This window comes from Chanodichthys erythropterus, chromosome 13 (assembly GCF_024489055.1).
Source record: "Chanodichthys erythropterus isolate Z2021 chromosome 13, ASM2448905v1, whole genome shotgun sequence".
NCBI classification, from domain to species: Eukaryota; Metazoa; Chordata; class Actinopteri; order Cypriniformes; family Xenocyprididae; genus Chanodichthys; species Chanodichthys erythropterus.
In genome coordinates, this window is record NC_090233.1 from 31,012,240 (window position 1) to 31,034,725 (window position 22,486).

The window sequence follows — 22,486 nt, forward strand, 5'->3', positions numbered from 1 at the left end:
TATAACAGTAATGCTATACCTTTTAGGTTTATAACCATTTGCTGGCATCTTTCAGTCATGCTCAGGATTCATAAGTGGTAATATGAATCAGATCAGAACTGATCTACGGCTCCACCATCTCTGTTCTAGATTGGCATGTGTTGGTATTCGCTCCAGATCTTGATAATGCTGGTTTTCAGATCCACCCTCAGATGTTCCCTCTCTGTCAAGTGTATCCTTCATCTCTCCTACAGCTGTCTCGGCAGACTCCAGCAAAAGAAGCTGTCATTCTGTTACATCCTTAAAAGAAATGAAGTTGGAAGTGTCTGTTTCTCCCACCATACAAAGCCTCTTCCTCCTTTTTGCCAGTTTCCGAACATTTGCCTAAAAACGCTCCCACGATTTCCTGTTTCTCCAGCATTCAGTCATCAAAGTCATTATGCCTCATGTTTTAGTCTCACAAAGGAACGTGATGCGCTCGTAAAAGTCTCTTTCATTCTCATTGAAATATTATGTGCGATGTTCTGAAAGGATGATGTGGTTTACTGTTAGTGCAGAGGTACTTTCTGTTCTCAGCATGTCATAATGTTTTGCCTTTTGTGTTCTTCTCATTCATTAGATCACATCAAAGCGTTAACAGGTGGGGAACCCCCAATATTCTCTTTTCTCCTTGATAAATCTCCTCTATTCTTCATTGTCCCGGGCTGACTGGGATAATGTCCTTTTCTGTCACTACATATTAGTGGAGTGAGAGTGTCTGTACAGGGTTGGAGCCTCTACAATAACACTGATAGCTTTCATCAGAACCTCTTAGTGAATGTTGCATTGATGTTGCATTTCTCCACCATAATTGTTATCTGGGGTCCTGTGAAAGTTACCAGGGTGTCCAGTAGGACGTTATTGAGGCTCTTTATAGTTTGTAGTGGGTTTGGGGGATAAACATCAGGCCCTGTACAGTAAATGCATGCTAGACTAATGTGCATCAGGGAGCATGGTTGGAGTTGCATGACCTCGTAGAGCCCTCTGTTTGGGCCAAAGGAGTAACTTCACCATGCTGATTGGCTTTTAGATTGGTGTTCATTGGATTTTTAGAAGAATGTATGAACTGTGCATGTGTGAGTAGATCTTGGCACTTTCTAGGGGGGAAGATGTAACTTTGTTCATTGTTGTAAATGCTAGAAATCTGCAAATGTAACACCTCTTGCTCTTGCACATGGAAAGGTCTGTTGTAGTTGAAGTTCATTTGTTTTGAAATAAGTCTATGTGCAATGGAGGGGAATCACTGCTTGAGGATTTTTCTATTGTAAGCATTTTCACAATATTTTTTTCTTGAAGTTATTTTCTGCTGATTCATCTGTCAGCACCAATCATACACCTGCCAAAGCCTTGCTTATATCAACGCTTTATCGAAGTAAGAGACCGTGAATAAATGAGATGCGATATGACCTCTCAGATATTCTGTTGTTCTCTCTTCCATTGCTGCACTGGAAGAACTAAACGGTACCTGCAAACTAATACAAATGATAATGGCCGACTTACTGTACATTATATCGCTTATTACACGGCTGCTCACCAAATTGATAAATACTTGGATATGAAATATTTGTTTGAGTTTAAATTATTTTATTTTACCTATATGTTATCTATTTAAAATGTCGGCTAAGAAAAAAAATAATAGTCCAAAACAATCAGCCAAGCAACAATACAAACACTTTACCAATATTAAAAGTTCTCCAAGGTAGTTTTCACTACAGTCAGTAACTTAGATGCAAGATGCTGCCAGTTGCATTTGCAGTCTGTGATGTGATACAAGAGACATGAAAGTTGCGGCAGTTTGAGTGGATTGATATGCAGTGTTGCCATGAACGACTGTATGAAAGATCTGGCCGCGGAATGTCACGATTAACCAATCCAATCGGAATCAAGTAATTCAGAGAGCCGTGTAATAATTAGTTGTATTGTAACATAAGATAATTGGGAAAATGAATCAGTACAGAAATAGTAATTTAACTGCAGTTTATTTTGTCAGACATCCAGCAAAACACATGCCCTGCATCAAAATAGGGCTTGGTGAAGGTTATTTGAATGAATGTGATGTCTCACAAATAATATGATTCTGTTTGCTCTTTGATTGCATTAGATATAATGCGAAGGGCTTCAGTTATTTCATATGACCATGGAGTATTTCCTCATGATTCAGTTATCGACTATGCTTGTCCTTGCAGTTACTTCATTAAATGACATTGTAAGCTTGGCGGTTATGATTTGAGCATTTAGAAGCTAAAGCATGACTGATTTCCACTGAGGACTGCTCTTTTCTTTAAGGGTGAAATAACTTGAACTACATTTTATTTAGCTTTCCTCTTTCTTTTCTTGCTGTAAGCTCTGTCTTTTAATAAATACATGCACTGTATTCAAATCTATGCAGTCAGTTCATCAAGCATGTCAGCTTGATATAACCTCAAAACAGCATTGGTTCCTGAAAAGAAACACTGCCCTTTTTCAGGGTGGGGTTTCTTTGTTATCATTGGTGGTGTGGTGTTGTGTTATAATCTGATGCACAGCAGCATTTGGGTTGAATCCATGTTGCCTTTCTTATTTTATGCATGAATAGTGCTAATACTAAGGTATAATTCAAGAACAGGCTAACATTTCTGATAGAAGGCATTTAGTGAAGAGATATTAACTATTTTTACCTGCATGCAGTGTTTTTCATACTCTGTCACCAAAGCATGTGCTTTTGTGAAATAACACCAATCCATTAGTGGAGTGAACTAATGAACTATGACACTAAAAGATACTCATTTATTAGAGATTTAGCTGTTGTGTTTGTTTATATAGAAAGGTGAGTATGCTTAGTCTAGTGTTAGTTAGTGCCACATAATTGATATTTTAACCAAAGGAAACATTTACATCATGTTTACTCACATTCTCATGTGTCTTGTCTGGATATGTATGAATGCTTTGAAGGCTGACTACAGCATGTGTTTGATCCTGAGTTTATTGACCCTTTGCTTGTTTTGACTCGTGTAGAGGATCCAAGGGCAAAGACATCAGCACTATCAAGTCCCTGAGGGTATTGCGAGTCTTGCGACCTCTAAAGACCATTAAACGTCTACCAAAACTGAAGGTACATATTTTGATGCAGTTCATTAATATAGCAGTCACTGTTAAGGGAAGATCAATCCTAACATGAAAATCTATCATTTTTTCTTTAAATAAAGTTTTTAAAGAGGTATCTTATGTGCTACAAGCTGCTTTTTATTTGATTTAAAAATCAAATCCACATAAAAACAGCTTGTAAACAATCTCACATTTACCTCAGAAAAGCCATTCATTGTCCAAAAACTCGTTAGTTAGTTAGTTAGTTAGTTAGTTAGTTAGTTAGTTAGTTAGTTAGTTAGTTAGTTAGTTAGTTAGAAAAATGAACTCAGATAGGATAAAATGTTATATTAAAATAAATGTTATAATATAAATATTAAATGTGTTTAAATAAGTCAGTTTTATGACAGCCACCATTTAAATGTTTATATAAAAAAAACAGTAGAAACGCATAGAACAAATATTATAACGTTATTATAAAAACTTCCTTATGTGTAATTTAAATGTAAGTAGCCTACAAATCAATTAATTTTAACCTTTAATACATTTTACATTTACATTTTACATTTAACCATTTAGCAGATGCTTTTATCCAAAGCGACTTACAAATGTAAGTGCTATGTCAAGTTTAAAAAAAAAAAAAAAATATTATATATTAAATATTATAATGATTTAACTGTAAATGTGGTTCACTGTATAGTTTACAGCATTAGTTGAGAGAAATTTTTTTCTTTGAAAAAATGTTTTATGTACTGTACCTAAAAGGCCTAAAATTAATCAATATTGAGTTCAATATTGAAATCAAAAAGAAATCGAATCGCAAGCTTATGAATCAAAATCGAATCCAATTGTGAAATTTGTGTCAATGCCCAGCCCTAGTGTCAATCTTTTTTTTTTTTTTTTTTTTGTCAGAGTGCACCAGAATGCTTAGTTTACATCATGTTAAAATCACAAAAGTTTTCTCATGGGGGACGATGCCCCCACATCCCCCTACACCTATTTAATTCTGAAACAAAAGTGTAGACAAAAAATGTTCTGTCAGTACTTGTAAGATAAACTTTTTCTATCCAGTAGTTGTGTAGGAAATCATTTCAAGTGTTAATTTTGAAAAATTAATTTTTAAATTAAAAATTTCTGAATTTTTTTTTTCTGTTCTGTAATTGATGTAAATAAAATAGTTTGTTAATTTTGCAACTAAATTTTACAAATTATGTCTTTCAAATATATAATTAAATTGCTATAATTACCATTTTATCCTCGCAAATTGCAAAAACTTTCCATTCAATAGAGTTATCAATTGGTAAAATCAACAGTATTGCCCTTGATAATACTTGGCATCATATCAAAAAGAAATGTGTCGCCCATGATGCTGGACGCCTGCTGCGTTCCTCACAGTGAGAGCTAGAGCCTCATAAACACCTGTAAGCACTCCAGGTGTGGATAATTAGAAATTAATTACTCTGTTGTGACAGATTCTTACGAGTCTGTGAAATACATTCAACTTCATGACTTGAGTTGATTGTTAATGAATAAGAGTGTATTTGTATGTGTGTCTGCTCTCTCTTAGGCCGTGTTCGACTGTGTGGTGAACTCTCTGAAGAACGTGTTGAATATCCTCATTGTCTACATCCTCTTCATGTTCATCTTCGCTGTCATTGCTGTGCAGCTCTTCAAGGGCAAGTTTTTCTACTGCACAGACGAGTCCAAGGGCCTGGAGAAAGATTGCAGGTAGAGTGAGATTAAGGGGCCATTTACATGACATCGCTTTCTTCTAAAAACGGAAAACTTTATATGCGTTTTGGCGGTTCATTTACACGACAACAACGTTTTGGGGGCCTGAAAATGAAACTTTTAAAACGGGATTCAAAGTACAAGTTTTTGAAAACCATACAGTACATATTTAGTCTCTAGGCACATGGTGTTTCTTTACAAAGTGACATTGCCAGCTACTGGCCTGGCATGCATAATACAGCATTTTTTTTGTTGTTTTCACGGATCCGTGTGAATGGGGATCGTTTTAAAAACGTTGTCATCTGTACGTGAAAAACGCAAAGGAAAAGCTTTTCTGTTTTTAGTACATCGTACATCATCGTGTAAACTACCCTAATACAGGAGCATATCTCACACCTGCAGCTCCACCTGCAGGCATGCAGTAGTACTGTCCAAACCCATGCAGAAGTGAGTGGAGAAAATGTAAATGTGTTGAGTCCCACAACTATGGAACCTCTGGTAATAGTTTTGATGTTTTCAAAACTACCATGGAATTTTAAGAACAAGCCTTGGAAAATAAAATGAATCAATGCTGGGAAATTCATGGAAATTTCTGTAGTGATTGTACATTTCTTCAATTATGTTCAGCTCTAAAGTACATCCCTATTTGACTTTTGTAAATAATTTATATAATATTATTCTTTAAAATCTTTAAAAAATAATAACATTTTAAATCCAACTTCCAAGTGTGCTCATAGCACAAGGTTCAATCAAGCAGTGCTTTGAAAATTGACATATAGATTTCTTTTTATATTCTGTCTCTGTTGACATTGTATTTGTTGTTATTAGAGGGCTGTTTCTGGATTATGATAAGGATGACGTGGCGGCCCAGCCTAGGGAGTGGAGGAAATATGAGTTCCACTACGACAATGTCCTGTGGGCGTTTCTCACTCTTTTCACCGTTTCTACTGGAGAGGGGTGGCCCACGTAAGTTAGCAGACCCTAATTACATTTATATCACAGATTTTATGGTATATTTTGGTATATTTGGTATATATAGTACAACTATTTTCTATTCAGTATGTTTTGTAGGGATTAGAAACCCATAAAAGCTTCTGTCCTCTTCAAACACTTCCCTTGTGTCCTCTGACCCCCTCAGTGGCCTTTTATTCTCTCACTTTAAAGTCCATAATCAGTTTGAAGTGGTGCTCTTTGAGGCTCTGTGATACTGGTAGAGCACAGCACTCAGGAGGCAGAGTAGGCAGACGTTCATGAATCAGCATCAGCCCAAACTCACAGCCAAACTCATGAATGTGCTGGACAAGCCATTGGAATTTTCTTTGATTTATTTTATGAGTTGTTCACAAGCTTGATGGGGTCAGTGTTATTCTTCATCTGGTGTATAAGTCTGTTTTCTTCCCTGCCCTCTCAGGTTTAAGTCATTTAATTAGATAATTTCAGTGTATTAGTAATTGAGTAATGCATGAGTTGTAAACATGCTTCAGGTGAAGACCTGCTGTCTTTAGGAACTCACTTGCTTACATTTTGTTTTTATGTTTATTACTTTGGCCACACTGCTAATTAAAAAATCAGTTATATTAATCAAACATGTTAAAACTATCCAATAAATGTGTGATTATACTGTGATTTCATTGTCTTAGATCTACAATTTGAGGGTAAAGTAAATGTATGTATGTCTCTCGTTCACAAGGCACTTTTATTATGTTAAACTTAAGGGTGCAATGGTGTAATGTTTTGTCTTCGTACAGGGTTTTGAAGCACTCTGTAGATGCCACTTTTGAGGATCAGGGCCCCAGTCCAGGCTACCGCATTGAGATGTCCATTTTCTATGTGGTCTACTTTGTGGTCTTCCCCTTTTTCTTCGTCAACATTTTCGTGGCCTTGATAATCATCACATTCCAGGAACAGGGTGATAAGGCCTTGTCAGAGTGCAGCCTGGAGAAGAATGAGGTATGACTGAATAACGTTCAGATATGGTTGCCCCACAAATCTGCAGTATGTAACCAACTCATTCTTGAAATCCTACCCTGAAGACATTATATAACTATGAATATAATGAATACATGAACTGGTACAAAATCCAAAATACAGCATCAAAATATTGTAATATTGTAATTGTAATTACAATTTTGTTATTACATTTTTATGTGAGGTGCAGTTTTACCTTAAGAAAAAAAGAGAAAATATTTTTCTATTTCATATGCATTTGCTCGATTAAATTCGAGTACTCGATTTAAAAAAATAAATCCTCGATTGCAATTTATAATTTTTGAGTAACTAGCAAAATACTGGAAGTGGCGCATTCGATAGAAGAGAAGCCATTAAGTGCATTATTAGACCGTTTTCTAAGGCTGCACGATGTATTAAAAACCATTTAAAAACCATACAATAGCATAGTGCTATTGTGAATTCGCAAAGGCAGTGATTCACTTAAATAAATATATGCCCTGCGGGTTTAATATATATGCGCTTAAATTATTTACATGCATATAGTTTACGTGCATCTCAGAGCGGCTCTGTTCACAGTAAATGCTGTTGATTGATTGATTGATTGATTTTATAAATAATATAATATAATATAATATAATATAATATAATATAATATAATATAATATAATATAATATAATGCATTTTACTACAAATATATTATTTATGAAATGTATAAGTATTTATTAATTAATTAATATTGTCATTAATTTCTAATAGAAAATAATGCAAAATATAGTTTATTAAAAAAATTCTTATTTCACTTTTCTTAGTTCAGATTTGAACAAAATCTCAACAAAAAGAATGCTGCTTTTAGGCTGATGGTAAGAGATACAGAGACAACATTAATCTTCCTCTTACAAACACCAGAGGAGTTTTTTAGTGTTTAGTGATGTGATATGGTGCCTACAGTGAAGTCAGCCATGGAAACAGCTGCAGATGTACAGGTAGGGAATTTTGACAGGATTAATGCATGTGCCTGTGGCGGACCACACACACACCTAAACACACGCTCAGAAACAGGTATGCATTCATACAGTGACGCAAATTGTCTAAAGACACACACAGAGACAGCCAGCCCCATGGAAGAGCAGTCAGCAAGATGTTCCTGCCCCATTTCCTCTGAGGCCCTATTAGACGGGCCCAGTCGTCTGCAGAGCCTGTGCTGTTTCTCTTTCTCCCTCTCCATATGCCAGCCTTACATGACTCACAAACTGGTAAAAACCCAGACCTCAGGAGAAGTCGTTTATCATCAACATTCACAGCAACACAGCCAGAAAATATCAGCTAGATAGACATTATAATTACAAGTCTGTTTTCTTGTTCTTCCACAAGTTAGACTATACAGTATCTTCCACCGTTGTTGTCACTGCTCTTTTTATGGCATTTCTGATTAGTTGTGATTATGAGAAGGAAAATGAGACTTTAGCCTTTTGATGGAAAACAGTAGTTATGTGTGTCTTTATTGGTAATTAATTCCTCTTTTGCTGTTTCTCTTCTCAGAGAGCCTGCATTGACTTTGCTATCAATGCCAAACCGCTGACCCGCTATATGCCACAGAACCAGCAGTCCTTTCAGTACCGCTTGTGGAAGTTTGTGGTCTCTCCACCATTTGAGTACTCCATCATGATCATGATTGCTCTCAACACTGTAGTGCTCATGATGAAGGTCAGTCGGCCATTTTTCTTTCAGTAACAGTAGAGACCTTGGAGAGTTACTTGACAGCTATGAAAGTTTAATTAATTTTTCACATTTCTTTTTCTAACCATTTGTTGATTCATAAAAAGTATTTACAGTACATTTTTGTAATAAAAATATGAATTTCCTAATTTTTCAGTGTTCTTTACTTGTCTCACTAGCACAAATAAACAGACCCCCCCCCCCCCCCCCCCCCCCCACCACCACCCACCCTAACTGTATTAAGACACATGGGAACTCAATACATATTGACAATACATTTAACATAACATTATAGACACAATCTAACCTTTTTATCACAGTTGGCTTTGCTGATAACCTTTTTGTTTTAACAAAATAAAACATCATACTCAAATAAATAAAACATTCCCTTTGTCTTCTTATACCTGCAGTTCCATGGGGCACCTGATTCTTACGATGCAATGCTCAAGTATCTCAACATTGTCTTCACTGCTCTCTTTTCAATGGAGTGTGTTCTCAAGATTATTGCTTTCGGCCCCCTGGTAACTATTATCACTGATACCCTCAACATTATTCAGAGCTGAAGCATATTAAAGGAATATTTCACCCAAAAACAAAACTTCTGTCAAAGCCATTTGATAGCTTTGAGGAACAGATTCACTGAAAATAGTAGCTGTGATTGGCAGCCACTTTCATTGTATGGAAAAGAGCAGCTTAGACATTCTACTAAATATCTCTTTTTGTGTTCCACGGAACAAAAATGTCATATAGGTTTGGAACAACATGAGGGTGAGTACGTGATGACAAAATATTCATTTTTGGGTGAACTAATCCTTTAAGTCACAGTAAAATGTTTTCATGCTAGAGCGTGAAATTGTAAGCTTCTCCAACCTGTCCCTGAAGTATCTCTCTAATTCTCTTCCTCCCAGAATTACCTGAAAGACGCCTGGAATGTGTTTGACTTTGTGACTGTGCTGGGCAGCATCACCGACATCTTAGTCTCTGAGATTAAAGTAAGTGAGCGGCACTGTGCTCAGTGTGTGAGCTCTATTAGAGAAGAGTCTCAGAGCTAGACCGAGTGTAATACCAGACAGCAGAGACAGGCTGAGAAGAAAAGCCCAAACATAGATGATGATGAGCTGTAGAACCATCAAAGCTTTGGCTCAAGCTCAGGAACAGAAGGGAGAGAGAGCTCTGTCTTGTTTTTTCCAGATAAAATGACAGTAATAGAGTAACTAAATTAATTTGACCAAATTACTAGTTTGTGGTTTTGATTTGTGTTTTATGATGTTCACGAGTCTTATGTTGTATTATACGTCTTGACGTCCTTGTCATTGTGAAAAGCTGCTACTGATGGTAATTGTGTTTGTTCTGTAACTATATTTGTGCGTGATGGCTGTTCTTGTTCTCCTGTGTTCCTTAAATGTCTTCACTCAAATCTTGGCTTGCTCCTGCCACGATTTAACATCTTCATGTATAGACAACGGTGAGTTGCTCTCTTGTCTTTGATCTTATGTCTATTCCACCCTCCTAGGAATGAGAGAACTTCCTATTGCAGACATTCTGTATAAGGCACATCATAAGGTTCTCCCTTAGTAAAGGTTCATCTTTACTGAAGATAATGCATCATCATTTTTCACAATCATCTCATGGTTGTCAGTTGAATATGTAGTAAATAGGACTGATTTGAAGTCATCAGGGTTCACTCCTGCTTACCGTCGACATCTACTGTATGTTGATCCAACCAATCATGTTTTTGTCTGCATTGTCAGCATTCAGGACCAACAAAAGTTTTTGATCCAAGAACACACCCTACTTGACAAAATCACTAAAATATATTCCAAAGAATTTTTTATAATGAATCGGGAGCAAATTTTTTGTAAATTTTCTGAAAATGTCTGGATGTGTTAATGCAGGGATTTCCAAACTTTTTTTGTCAGCTGAATCCCTTTGATCTAAAATATTTACTTGAAGAAACTCCTGAGATTTTAAATTCATATTTAAATAAATTAACAACACATTTGCATGTTCACGGCTCTCTGATGTTGGTTAGTGGTCACAGATCATGAAGGTAAACAAATAAAATATTGCATGCATTTTATAAGTGATTTACTTTGATTGCTTTTATTGTAAATTATTTATTTTAATTTTACAATTTTATGATTTAATTATTAGATAGTGTTCATCAAGTCACAAACTCCTGCAGTTCCCTTATGAACCTCCAAGGGTTCACAAACCCCAGTTTGAGAAACCCTGTTTTAATAAATAACATTAATGACATTCGAGAAATAAAAATCCAGTTCAGTGTGAAGGAATTTGAAAACTTTTACACCATGTCTACAACGGACGTGATTGGCGTGAGACAACGCGTCAAAAGACAATAGAACCCATTATAATCAGTGATGTTGACTATACTGGATGCGGTGCGACACGACACAACAAATTCCCGACAGTAAACTGATTCCCCGTTCTATTTCTGATGTAGTCTAAGTGCTTTGCAACGGTCGGTTTGTCATGTTCAATGTAGACAGCTTTTAGCTGACACACTTTTAGCTTTTAGCAGCGGTCGCGTCTGGTGTAGAAACGGTGTTACGTTAAGGGGATAGTCCAACCAAAAAAGAAAATTCTGTCATCATTTACTTACCCTCATGTCATTCCAAACCTGTATGACTTTCTTTCTTCTGTGGAACACAAATGAAGATATTTGGAAGAACGTTGGTTCCCTTTGACTTCCATTGTATATACAAAATATAAAATGTAAGTCAGTGGGATCCAAAACTGTTACCAACATTCTTCAAAATATCTTTGTGTTCAGCAGAAGAAAGAAGAGCATACCGGTTTGGAATGACATGAGAGTAAGCAAATGATGACAGAATCTTCATTTTTGTGTGGACTATCTCTTTAAGGTTTTATAAAATGCTGTCATGCATGTTTTAGGATTCAAAAATACAAACTTGATGTTATTAAGAGATATGAGGATTGAAGTAAAGAGGGCTGAAGGAGCAAATTAGGAGAAATTAATTTTCAAATTGACAAACCCTGCATTCCCACAGGACCGTCTGCTGAACTTGAGTTTCCTGAGGCTCTTCAGAGCAGCCAGGCTAATCAAGCTCCTCCGGCAGGGATACACCATTCGCATCCTGCTCTGGACATTCGTCCAGTCCTTTAAGGTAACTCTAAATTAACTGATTTGACATTCATTGTTGGAGTTTTTTTTTTTTTTTTAAAGAAGTAACAATTTCTTAATTTTTATTTCCAGGCACTGCCTTATGTATGCCTTTTAATCGCCATGCTGTTTTTCATCTACGCCATCATTGGAATGCAGGTAGCTATCTACAATAATTTCAGTGCTTCAGGGATTGTAATTAAAAGCTAAAAGGTAAGGCAATGCTGGAGTGTATTTTATTACAGGGTTTATTAATTAAAATAGAGTATTGTGTCTGAAGGTTGTTCAGTGTAACTTGTTTCAAAACATACACTCATTTAAGGTAACATTGTGATTGCAGGTGTTTGGGAACATTGAATTGAATGACGAGACTGCCATCAATCGTCACAACAACTTTCAAACTTTCCTCCAAGCACTAATGCTGTTGTTCAGGTTTGCACACACCTGTTATTCTTTAACTACTGCAATCAAAGCCACCTGAGAATGCAGGAAATCATAGAGAGGCTTCTGGGGCTGTAACAGAATCAAGGTTTTCCATTGCAGATCAGATAGTATTATAGATTTAGAATGCTTCTACTGTTGTACTGCTTCTGGGCACTATATTTAGCCTGATCACTATATTTAGACTTTGATTGATATCAACATTAATAGCTCACATTTGTCTAATGCAATTAGGAATTTTGTAGAGAGCTGTATTTATAATTGATCAAGATCTTTCACACTCAGAAAATATTAATGTATAAAGTATTAAAATAAAGGCCAAAACACAGCCAACCTAGTCTGATCTCAAGCTATAGAGCTGCTAAAGATCTCCACTGTGCTCTGTCAGATTACCTTTATATTAAAAGGTTAGTTCACCCAAAAATTCTGTCATTAATTACTCACCCTCATGTCGTTCCACACCCGTAAGACCTTTGTTCATCTTTGGAACACACATTAAGATATTTTTGATAAAATCCAATGGCTCAGTGAGGCCTACATTGCCAGGAAGATGATTAACACTTTCAGAAAAGCTACTAAAGACGTATTTAAAACAGTTCATGTGTCTACAGTGGTTCAACCTTAATGTTATGAAGCGACGAGAATATTTTTTGTGCACCAAAAAAACAAAATAACGGCTTTATTCAATAATATCTAGTGATGGGCGATTTCAAAACACTGCTTCATGAAGCTTCGAAGCTTTACCAATCTTTTGTTTCGAATCAGTGGTTCGTTTCACCAAAGTCACACCATCAGTGGTGAACCATTGAAATTTCAAAACACTTATGACGTAACAAAGCCTCAAAATCATGTGACTGTTGCAGTGTTTTAAAATCGCCCATCACTAGATATTGTTGAATAAAGTCATTATTTTGTTTTTTGGTGAACAAAAAGTATTCTCGTCACTTCATAACATTAAGGTTGAACCACTGTAGTCACATGAACTGTTTTAAAAACATCTTTAGTACCTGTCTGGGCATCTGAAGGTATTAATTATCCTGCTGGCAATGCAGGCCTCACTGAGCCATCTGATTTTATCAAAAAATATCTTTGTTTTTGTTCCGAAGATGAACAAAGGTCTTACGGGTGTGGAACGACATGAGGGTGAGTAAATAATGACAGAAATTTTATATTGGGGTGAACTAACCCTATAAAAAGAGATTTCATGTCATGTATCATCTGAGAACTCTGAGATCTGTTTAGGGCCGTTGTCTTTTTGCACACCATATTAAGGATCTGTCTGTCTAGCTATCAGATCTCTATTTTTTATAGTACTTTGTATCACTGTGTTTACATCTCTCTGTCATGCTCTTTCTCTCTCTGGTCTCTCCTTTTGGTCAGATTGAATTTTAAAGTACCATCTGGAGTATCAGGGATATTGCAAGAAAAACAACATCTTCTAATGAAATTCATAAATAAATTTCCATCTTTCCCTTATGTTCATTATTTGAAGCTTCCTCTGAGCTGAGAGCCATGAGCAGACAGCACATCAGTGTGACAACAGTGTTATAAACGAAATCTGGCTCAACTCGAATTTAAATATCAGTACTTCTCTCGTCATCTGCAATCTCTGTCATATTCTCTGACAGTCATTCCTAGGTTTAATAGCAGATGCAGCATTTATTCAATCAGCTCACCATCGTGTCTCTTGCAGGAGCGCCACTGGTGAAGCCTGGCACGAGATCATGCTGTCCTGTCTGAGTGAGCGCACCTGTGACATACAGTCAGGCACCTATGGAAAGGAGTGCGGGAGTGACTTTGCCTACTTCTACTTTGTCTCCTTCATTTTCCTCTGCTCCTTCCTGGTCAGTACTCATAGTCATAATGGCCAAAACGGCCTCATCATTTTTGTAGCTTGTCATCACATCCTACTGCCACAAAGTTGCTTGATTGTTTATCTAAAACTAAGAAAAAAAACAACAGTCTGAACATGACTCTGAAGTATTCCAATATGGCTGAGAATCGATGCAGGTTTCCTGATTCGATTTGAATCCGATTTACAAGCTCTCAATTTTTTTCTTATTTCAATATGCTTTAATTCGATTGTGATTAATTTGGGTGTTTTTCAGTTACACAGAAAATATTTTCTTTCTTGTAAATTACACAGTTTCATATTAATTCAAACAAGTCACACTACATTTTTCACTCCATTTACTTCTATTCACATGCATGCAAATGCTGAAGACCTTAAACATCTCACTGCATTGCAAAGATCAAGTTTGCTGAAATTTTACCTGAGAATTCATTTCACGTGAATGTGGGTGACCAATAGAAGATTGATGCATTAATACGATGTGGCCTCTTAGCAGAATTAAAAGAAAAAACTTTAAAGCTGCAGGTTTGTAATGCTGCAGGAAAGTGGAGAATATTGTATATTTTTACATTTTGGATTTTTGGATTATTTTTGTTTTAAAAAATATGCAGCAGAGCGCACATCATTACATTTTGCATGCTTAAAATCTAGTGTGACCACCCCTTAACTCTAAATTATTAAATTAAAAACTAATTTCAGGACTATTGGGCTACACTTTCTATGTTGTTGATTCACTAAAAAGTTAATGAGAGTCATTTTTCATGAATCGGACTGCACTGGTCATGTTGTATTTTGGTTTTGAATGCATATTCACAGCTAAGGTAAAATATTTTATTGATTGTAATTATTTATTTTGTCATGGCACTGAAGACACAGAATCAGAAGACAGATTAATCGGAAAATCATTGTTTTTACCCAGCCCTAATTTACAATTAACATCATACTCCCAAATATTTTTTAAATTGTTTTTCTTGCTCCGTGACCTTCAGAGTCTTTTCTCCTGCCACTTTCTCCAGATGTTGAACCTGTTTGTGGCTGTCATTATGGACAACTTTGAATATCTGACACGTGACTCCTCCATCCTGGGCCCTCACCACCTGGATGAGTTTATCCGTGTGTGGGCGGAGTATGACCCAGCCGCATGGTATGTTTCAGCCTGCACTCCCCCGCCAGATGGAGACCTACTCTTGTGATAAATATAGTAACTGAGTTTGGCAACAGTTGAGAGAAGGAGAATCATTCTGTTAGGGCTCAAAGGCCTTCTCAGGTTAGACCACATAAATAAAAGAGAGAAATGCTGAATGTTTCCCCTTATTCTGTATGTGTGATTGAAGACCTCCCACGCAATGCCCGTAAGAATTGTGGTCTGGATGAGAATGGGATCTTGTTCTCCTATCCGCATCTTGTCCACAACACATATATGCTCTCCAAGCTTTCTTCATGTATGTGTCATGTTTTGCTTGTTCTTTCCGCAGCGGACGGATTTCCTATAAGGATATGTACAATTTGTTGCGAATTATCTCGCCCCCCCTTGGCTTAGGGAAGAACTGCCCTAATAGGGTAGCATACAAGGTTTGCAACCCAAGCAACTTCTTCCACTCGTGTGGCCTCTGTGTGCAAACGCCCAGAGACCCAAACTTGAATGGCTGTGCTCAAATGACTTGCCTACATACAAGCACTTGCCCCAACAGATTTGACTGGCTTTGGTTAATGATGCTAGATGGGAAACAAAGCTTTCAAGGCCACATATTCATCTAAAACCTCCTTCACTTATGTACAATTGAACTTTTATGACACTTTTCATATTAACAATTCAGGGTTTTGTCATTAAGCTAATGTTACAATATCAAGCCATATTGATTTTTAACATTTATATCTTAACCTTGTATTTACATGAACAATTCAAATAAAATAAAACAGAACCAAAACTGGCGTTGAAACCTTTGTTTCTGTGCACTGAAAGTGGAAACTTCCCCTGATGTCTCAGCATGCAGATGCAGACATCTTCCAAACAATGCAGCCATTCTGTCACCATCCACTCCTCGTGTCATCTCACTCACCTCTTCCATCTCTCCTTATCAGGGATCAACTCTCTCACCTCTGACCTCTAACCTTTGGGATCCATCTCTGACCCTGCCAGGCCAGGATGGCATCCCTGTCCATGACACTCTTGGAAATCTAATTAACAAAAGATTTCTGTTTTTTGTCGTCTGTTGTTTGTTTTGTCTTTTTTCATTTTGTCTTGTTTGGTTTACTTTCTGCCCCCTTGTTTCTCTTCCTGTCTCTCTAACTCCCCATCCTTTTCTTTATTTTGGGTTTTTTGCGTTGTCTGCACTGTGAAGTGGCCGTATCAAGTACCTCGATATGTATGAGATGCTGCTCCACATGTCCCCACCTTTAGGTTTGGGAAAGAAATGCCCTCCACGAATCGCCTACAAGGTAGCTCAACTTCACATGCCCCCCCACCTCCCCCCGCTCGTACTGTCTTCCCATTGGCTTATTCTTCAGCCAATCTTTGTGCTCTTGCAGTGTTTCCCCTCGTTTTTTTGTTTAACTGTTTATTTTTTCTCCCCACGCTCTAATCTTTTTGGTGTAGTCCCTCCCCCCTCTCTTTTTATTCAAGAGTTCCCCTCCACTTCCTGTGTCATTTAGGGATGGTCACAGACTAATGATGAGTATGACTGCAGAACTTTAGTCCATTTAATGTTTAATTACAACCAAGGCTCATTGGAAATATGTGTCTGTGGCGACATTTCTGCACTTCTTGCATGTTTGCGACACTTTTAATGTGAAATGCCCAGTAGTGGCATTAAAAGTGTGTTCAGTTTTACCTGTGACAGATGATTGTGAATCTGGCAACGTTTTATTGCTTTGCTTGCTGTATGAATCACAGCAGTTAGAAAATGAAAATTCCTGTGAATGGCACCACCTACACAAAATCTGCAAGTTCAATGCTGTTCCAGGTGACCTACCGAACAAGTTTACTATGTCAGAAAAGCCATATGGAACTTGTTATTTGATGGAAATGTATTATTTTACAAATCATGTGCTATGATAAATGTATTTTGAGGTCATAACAGTATTGTGCAAAGAACCTCTTCATTAATCGTAATATTGAAAGTCTTTATTAATCGATAATCTGCCTCTAGTGGTCATTTCAGCTGGAAACTGCTGTGAATTGTATGTATATTGGTACGTTTTTTTGAATTTTGCAAAAATGTAGGTAGAGGCACGTATTTCCAATCAGCCTAGGTAGTTTCATTTCAATAATAAGAGAAACTTCTCAATTTTATCTATTGTCATACTTCATGTGTATAAAATTTGCCCCAAAAGTTGCATTGTGTAAGGGTTTGTGCACAACATTACAAAAATGATTTTCTGTACCAATCATATGCATTATAAATGTAAAATATTTTATGTAAACTCAATTTACATAAAAAGTGGCCAATTGCTCTTTTTTGCGGGTTTCTGTGTCTTTGGGATTCACTTAAGGGCCCCAAATTTAGCTCAAAAACCTCTTTTAGAGCCCTTATGTTGTGTTAGAATAGGAAAGGACCCCCTTTCACCCTTGTTTTCATGGAGCAGTGTGTGTGTAACTTAAGTTGCTTTCAATCATGAGAACTATGCACTTGACCTCTCTCTTCCTCTCTTGGCGGTCGTTCACTTATATTCTCCTTGTCTTGCTTGTACTGTCTATCTCTCATCCACTTGACCATTTCCTCTCTCTTTTTTCTTCTGTAGCCTTCTCTCTTTTTTTCTCTCTCTCTGCAGTATGTGAGAATGTATGTCTGTATGTGAGACTGTCCATCTTTTTTTCATTCTGAAATGTTTTTATTTTTATTTATGTTTTTTTTTTTTTTTGCACTGCTACTGCTAGTAGATGTATGTTCTCTTTGCTCAGGGGAGCTCAACTCTTCACAATGAATCACACTAAACCATATTGTACACCTTAACATCTCATGATACAACAGAGATGTCATGTTTAAAGGTGCACTCAGATATTTTCATCTTTAAGCATACAGACATATATAGTATTTTAGAAAAATATGTTTAAAATGTTTAAGTTTACATGGGGTGGGTCACCTCATGAGAGCGACCATTTTGAGATCACATGACCAGTCCAATACTACTCATTTTATCTCTGTAAGACCCTATTATTGGACACTTTTGCTCACAGAATAAATTATTAATGACTGACTACTAATAGAGCATTTCTACAAATGCATTGTTACTGAAATCTTTTAGTGATGCTACATCCACACCACTAGGTGTCAATATACAGTAAGTCCAAGCCACCTTTTCCAGTGTAATATAAGCAAACAATTGAGTGCACCTTTAAAGATAAAGTGTGTAATTTTTGAGACTGTAGAGGCATCAAACCAAAATTACACAATTGACCTGTTTTTTACTATTTTTACAATGGTATTGTCAGAATGATCCAGTTGAAAGTTGCTGGTGTTTAGCATTATTTCAACCTCAAAAAGCCACAGCTGAAAAGCAGCTACTTGCTGAACTTTTTATTGATTTAGTAACTCCCAGAGTCGAGCTCCCATTTTCTCTGAAACCCCTCATGGTTATGTGTACATGCTTTTCTTCACTCTCGAGTCGGTGTCGGTTTATCACCAGTGCACTTGGTTGCGAATCGTAGACTATAGCAGTGAATGTGAATGTTCGATTCTGTATGTTCCTATTCTCTATGTGAACAAAACTGTTTGTGTGCTTGAAACGCTAAGATTAGAACAACATTTTGCATTACTGAATTACCAAAAGGATCCAGTATATTTGTTGCTTTATTCATAGAATTTATAAATTGAATCAATAAAAGAATATGAAATAACCAAGTCCAATCTCAGATGCACACAAACTGTTTTGTTTGAGTTTTTGGGATGTTCTGGATGATGCTGATTTTGAGAAGTGTTTTTACCCCACTAATGAACCTCATGGCTCCCTCTAGCGGCTGGTGAAAATGAACATGCCCATTGCAGATGACAACAGTGTGCACTTCACCTCTACCCTGATGGCTCTGATCCGCACTGCTCTGGAGATCAAACTGGCATCAGGTCAGTCTGGTGCCTATTTTATTGTCTAAATGATTGTGTAATTATTGGATGAATGTTTCACCTTCCCTCTCTTTTGAAAGAGTTTGTCTTTCTCTCTTCCATATAACTCCAAACGTGATAAGTTCCTGATGGAGAGATTTACTCACTTATTCAGCGTGATTTGTTCTGTTGCTGCTGCTAGTGCCATTTCCACTTTTCAGAGCAATGTGTGTGGGATGGTGTGTGTAGCATCTGTTGTGTCTCTCTGAATGCTTGGAACTGAATGGATTTTTCTAGCTTCACTACATTCTCTCAAAGTAACTCCTCAGCAAAGCTACATTGATCCAAATTCACTGAAACTAAATAATTTCTTCTTTTTATTATTATTATTATCACATGAGATGAAAAGAGTTTTTCTAGCTTTACTAAATTCTCCCAAAGCAACTTTCAGCAAAACTAAGAGTTTTGCCTTGCAATCATTTATCTAAATTCACTGAACTCTGAAATTATTTATTATTATTATTATTATTATTACAGGAGATAAAAAGCGTTTTTCTAACAAAGCAACTCGTGTCATCTCAAACGAATATTTGTGATACATTGCTCTAAATTCACTGAATTTAATTAATTGATTAATAATAATGATGATGATGATGATAATATTACAGAACATAAAAATGCTGAGGGGTGAAGAAAATAAGATAAATAATTGTAAACACCATAATAATTAGACAGGCTAATAAGACCATATCCATTACACAAATTAGTTCTAATGCCTTTATGTTCATGAATCTCTCCACAGGCATGGTGGCCCAACGTCTGTCAGACGCAGAACTGAAAAAGGAGCTCGCAACAGTCTGGCCAAACCTGTCTCAGAAGACTATGGACCTGCTGGTCACCCCACACAAACGTAAACACATTATGAATCATCACCCACGAGATTCTCTCTTACTTATGCCACGGAAATACTCTCCACACTTGTATCCACGTATCACAAGACTAACACTGAGATAGAGGCACACACTTATGAATTATCTAAACACAACGCAGGTAATTTCACATCTGCACAGATCTCCAAACACAAGTAATACACAGTGACCTCTAGTGGTCACCAGTAAAACTTCTAAACAACAATTGACTGAATTTCTAAACAACAATTGAAGAATGTGTCTTTTTTTGCAGCCAATGAGCTTACAGTGGGGAAGGTGTATGCGGCTCTTATGATCTTTGACTATTACAAGCAGAACAGAGCCAAAAGACTTCAGTTGCAGCAACAGCAACAGAGAGAACAGGCAGGACCTGGATCTCAGGTGATACATATTTACACTACTAGTAAAATAATATTAAATAATAATAATGTAAAATAAGTAATCAAACTATAATTAGAAACATTAGATTAAAAAATCATATAATCTCTAAAATATTAAACAATCAAATCTTATTTAATATATATATATATATATATATATATATATATATATATATATATATATATATATATATATATATATATATATATATATATATATATTCTACATTCATTTCAAGTGTAAGCCTTTTGATCAAATGTTTTTTAAAGATCCCGAGGCCCTGTTTACATTTAGTATTTGGTCGATCGGATCACAAGTACAGGTGTTGGTCATATAATTAGAATATCATCAAAAAGTTGATTTATTTCACTAATTCCATTCAAAAAGTGAAACTTGTATATTATATTATATTCATTCATTACACACAGAATGATATATTTCAAATGTTTATTTCTTTTCATTTTGATGATTATAACTGACAACTAAGGAAAATCCCAAAATCAGTATCTCAGAAAATTAGAATATTACTTAAGGCCAAAACAAAGAAAGGATTTTTAGAAATCTTGGCCAACTGAAAAGTATGAAAATGAAAAGTATGAGCATGTACAGCACTCAATACTTAGTTGGGGCTCCTTTTGCCTGAATTACTGCAGCAATGCGGCGTGGCATGGAGTTGATCAGTCTGTGGTCAGTCGGTCAGCAATGTGGTCAAATGCGTTTTCGACTACCTCTGGAAGTTGTCGAAAGTGGACAAGCTCAAAAAGTTTTAGACCCCGTTTACACCTGTATTTATTTAGCATCGTCCACTTGTGATCCAATCGACCAAAACTCATCTTAATACCAGGTCTAAACAGGGCTTGAGAAACATAAATTCAAGATTGTCTAATCATCCAATGTTTTTATCAGTTTTATCACTTTTCAGTTTTATGTATAACAATGTGTTTTGATTCTCTCTGTTTGAAGAATAAAGTCAGCGCTCTCTTAGAGCCCATTCTCCCACTAACTCACATGCAAGATCAGGCCATGAACAGTGTAGATTTGGCCTCAGAGTTTCAAGCTCAGACAAGACCCAGCTCCACCACGCTCAATAACGGACGCACGCAGTGAGCATACAATCCCTCGTGCATGCACATACAGTACACACTTGGATTAACCTGTTTGCCATGACGTGTATCTACACTAATATGTTCTTTCCTCTGTCAAATTCCAATCCCAGTCTTGACAACCCTATTAAAGGATCTTCATCCTGGGCCTCAGAGAAGTCCAAGGAGGTCCAACGGTCTAAACGAAGGCCAATGTCCAGAGGTCAATCAGAGGATGCCTCAAATGCAAACACTGCCCAGGTGCTGTAAATAACAGCATTGACTCTCTTTGACACAGTTTCTTTCTTTGATGCATATTCAATCCTTTGTTGTGTGCATGTAATAGGAGTCAGTAGAAATGAGAAAGATGGAGAACAGTGCCAACACAGCGACCTCTGGTGGCCTTGAGGGCCAAGGACGTGCGGTATCCATGCCAAAACTCAATGCAGAGATGCAGGTATTCATTCGGGTGAAGGTTTTGAAGTCAACCCTCTCTCTTGCTTAAAATCCTATACATATGCAAATAAGCGTTAAATGACGTGTCATTAAATGGAATATGGTTCTTGTTTATGGTTTAGTATGCTTCAGGGAAACAATACAATTAGTCATTGATAGGTTGCCAGAGCTGTGCCCTGGATTTTTTGGCTTGTTCTGGCTAAGAGGAAGTGAACTGTCAGATTAAGTAGACTCTCAAGAAAGAGGCTGAGATTACTTTTTGGTTACGTTGAGATGGATTTAAAAAAACTATCTTGATTTGAATACTGGATGGCATTGTTTTTATTTTAAATGTAATTTGCACAGAACTGGCTAAAAGGCTAATGGGTTTTACTAATGGATTGTATTGTTTTGGGATCTCAACATTCAGTTTGCTTAATGTTATAATCTTAATGTTATAGTATGTCAGGACAACAGCATCATTGGAAAAATAAATCTAAAATCATCTGAGTATGAAATTCTCATTCCATTTGGACTCTGCTAAAGACAATCCGTCCATTAAAACTCATCAGGATATTCCTGCTATCAAATCACACCTAACCCACACCTCTCCAGTGCTAATGGGCTTCTCAGGCTCACTGAGTGCCTCTATTTCACTCCCAAATTTGATTCCCATCCAAAACCAAATCTCTTTAAAGTGCTG

General features: G+C 36.6%; 1 protein-coding gene across 1 annotated transcript in view; it reads left to right on the plus strand.

The window, feature by feature from the left end:
• The window catches only part of cacna1ba (calcium channel, voltage-dependent, N type, alpha 1B subunit, a), a 128,120-nt gene that overhangs the window by 98,965 nt on the left and 6,669 nt on the right, over positions 1-22,486 (plus strand). Inside the window, exons 27-47 of the mRNA XM_067407918.1 lie at positions 599-619; positions 3,013-3,109; positions 4,649-4,809; positions 5,641-5,778; positions 6,561-6,762; positions 8,303-8,467; positions 8,890-9,000; positions 9,388-9,471; positions 9,939-9,944; positions 11,512-11,628; positions 11,718-11,783; positions 11,965-12,056; positions 13,759-13,909; positions 14,934-15,061; positions 16,260-16,356; positions 18,872-18,977; positions 19,759-19,866; positions 20,139-20,266; positions 21,230-21,369; positions 21,483-21,609; positions 21,695-21,805. Of these exons, the coding sequence (XP_067264019.1) occupies positions 599-619; positions 3,013-3,109; positions 4,649-4,809; positions 5,641-5,778; positions 6,561-6,762; positions 8,303-8,467; positions 8,890-9,000; positions 9,388-9,471; positions 9,939-9,944; positions 11,512-11,628; positions 11,718-11,783; positions 11,965-12,056; positions 13,759-13,909; positions 14,934-15,061; positions 16,260-16,356; positions 18,872-18,977; positions 19,759-19,866; positions 20,139-20,266; positions 21,230-21,369; positions 21,483-21,609; positions 21,695-21,805 (2,356 nt within the window). The remainder of the gene's footprint in view (positions 1-598; positions 620-3,012; positions 3,110-4,648; positions 4,810-5,640; positions 5,779-6,560; positions 6,763-8,302; positions 8,468-8,889; positions 9,001-9,387; positions 9,472-9,938; positions 9,945-11,511; positions 11,629-11,717; positions 11,784-11,964; positions 12,057-13,758; positions 13,910-14,933; positions 15,062-16,259; positions 16,357-18,871; positions 18,978-19,758; positions 19,867-20,138; positions 20,267-21,229; positions 21,370-21,482; positions 21,610-21,694; positions 21,806-22,486) is intronic.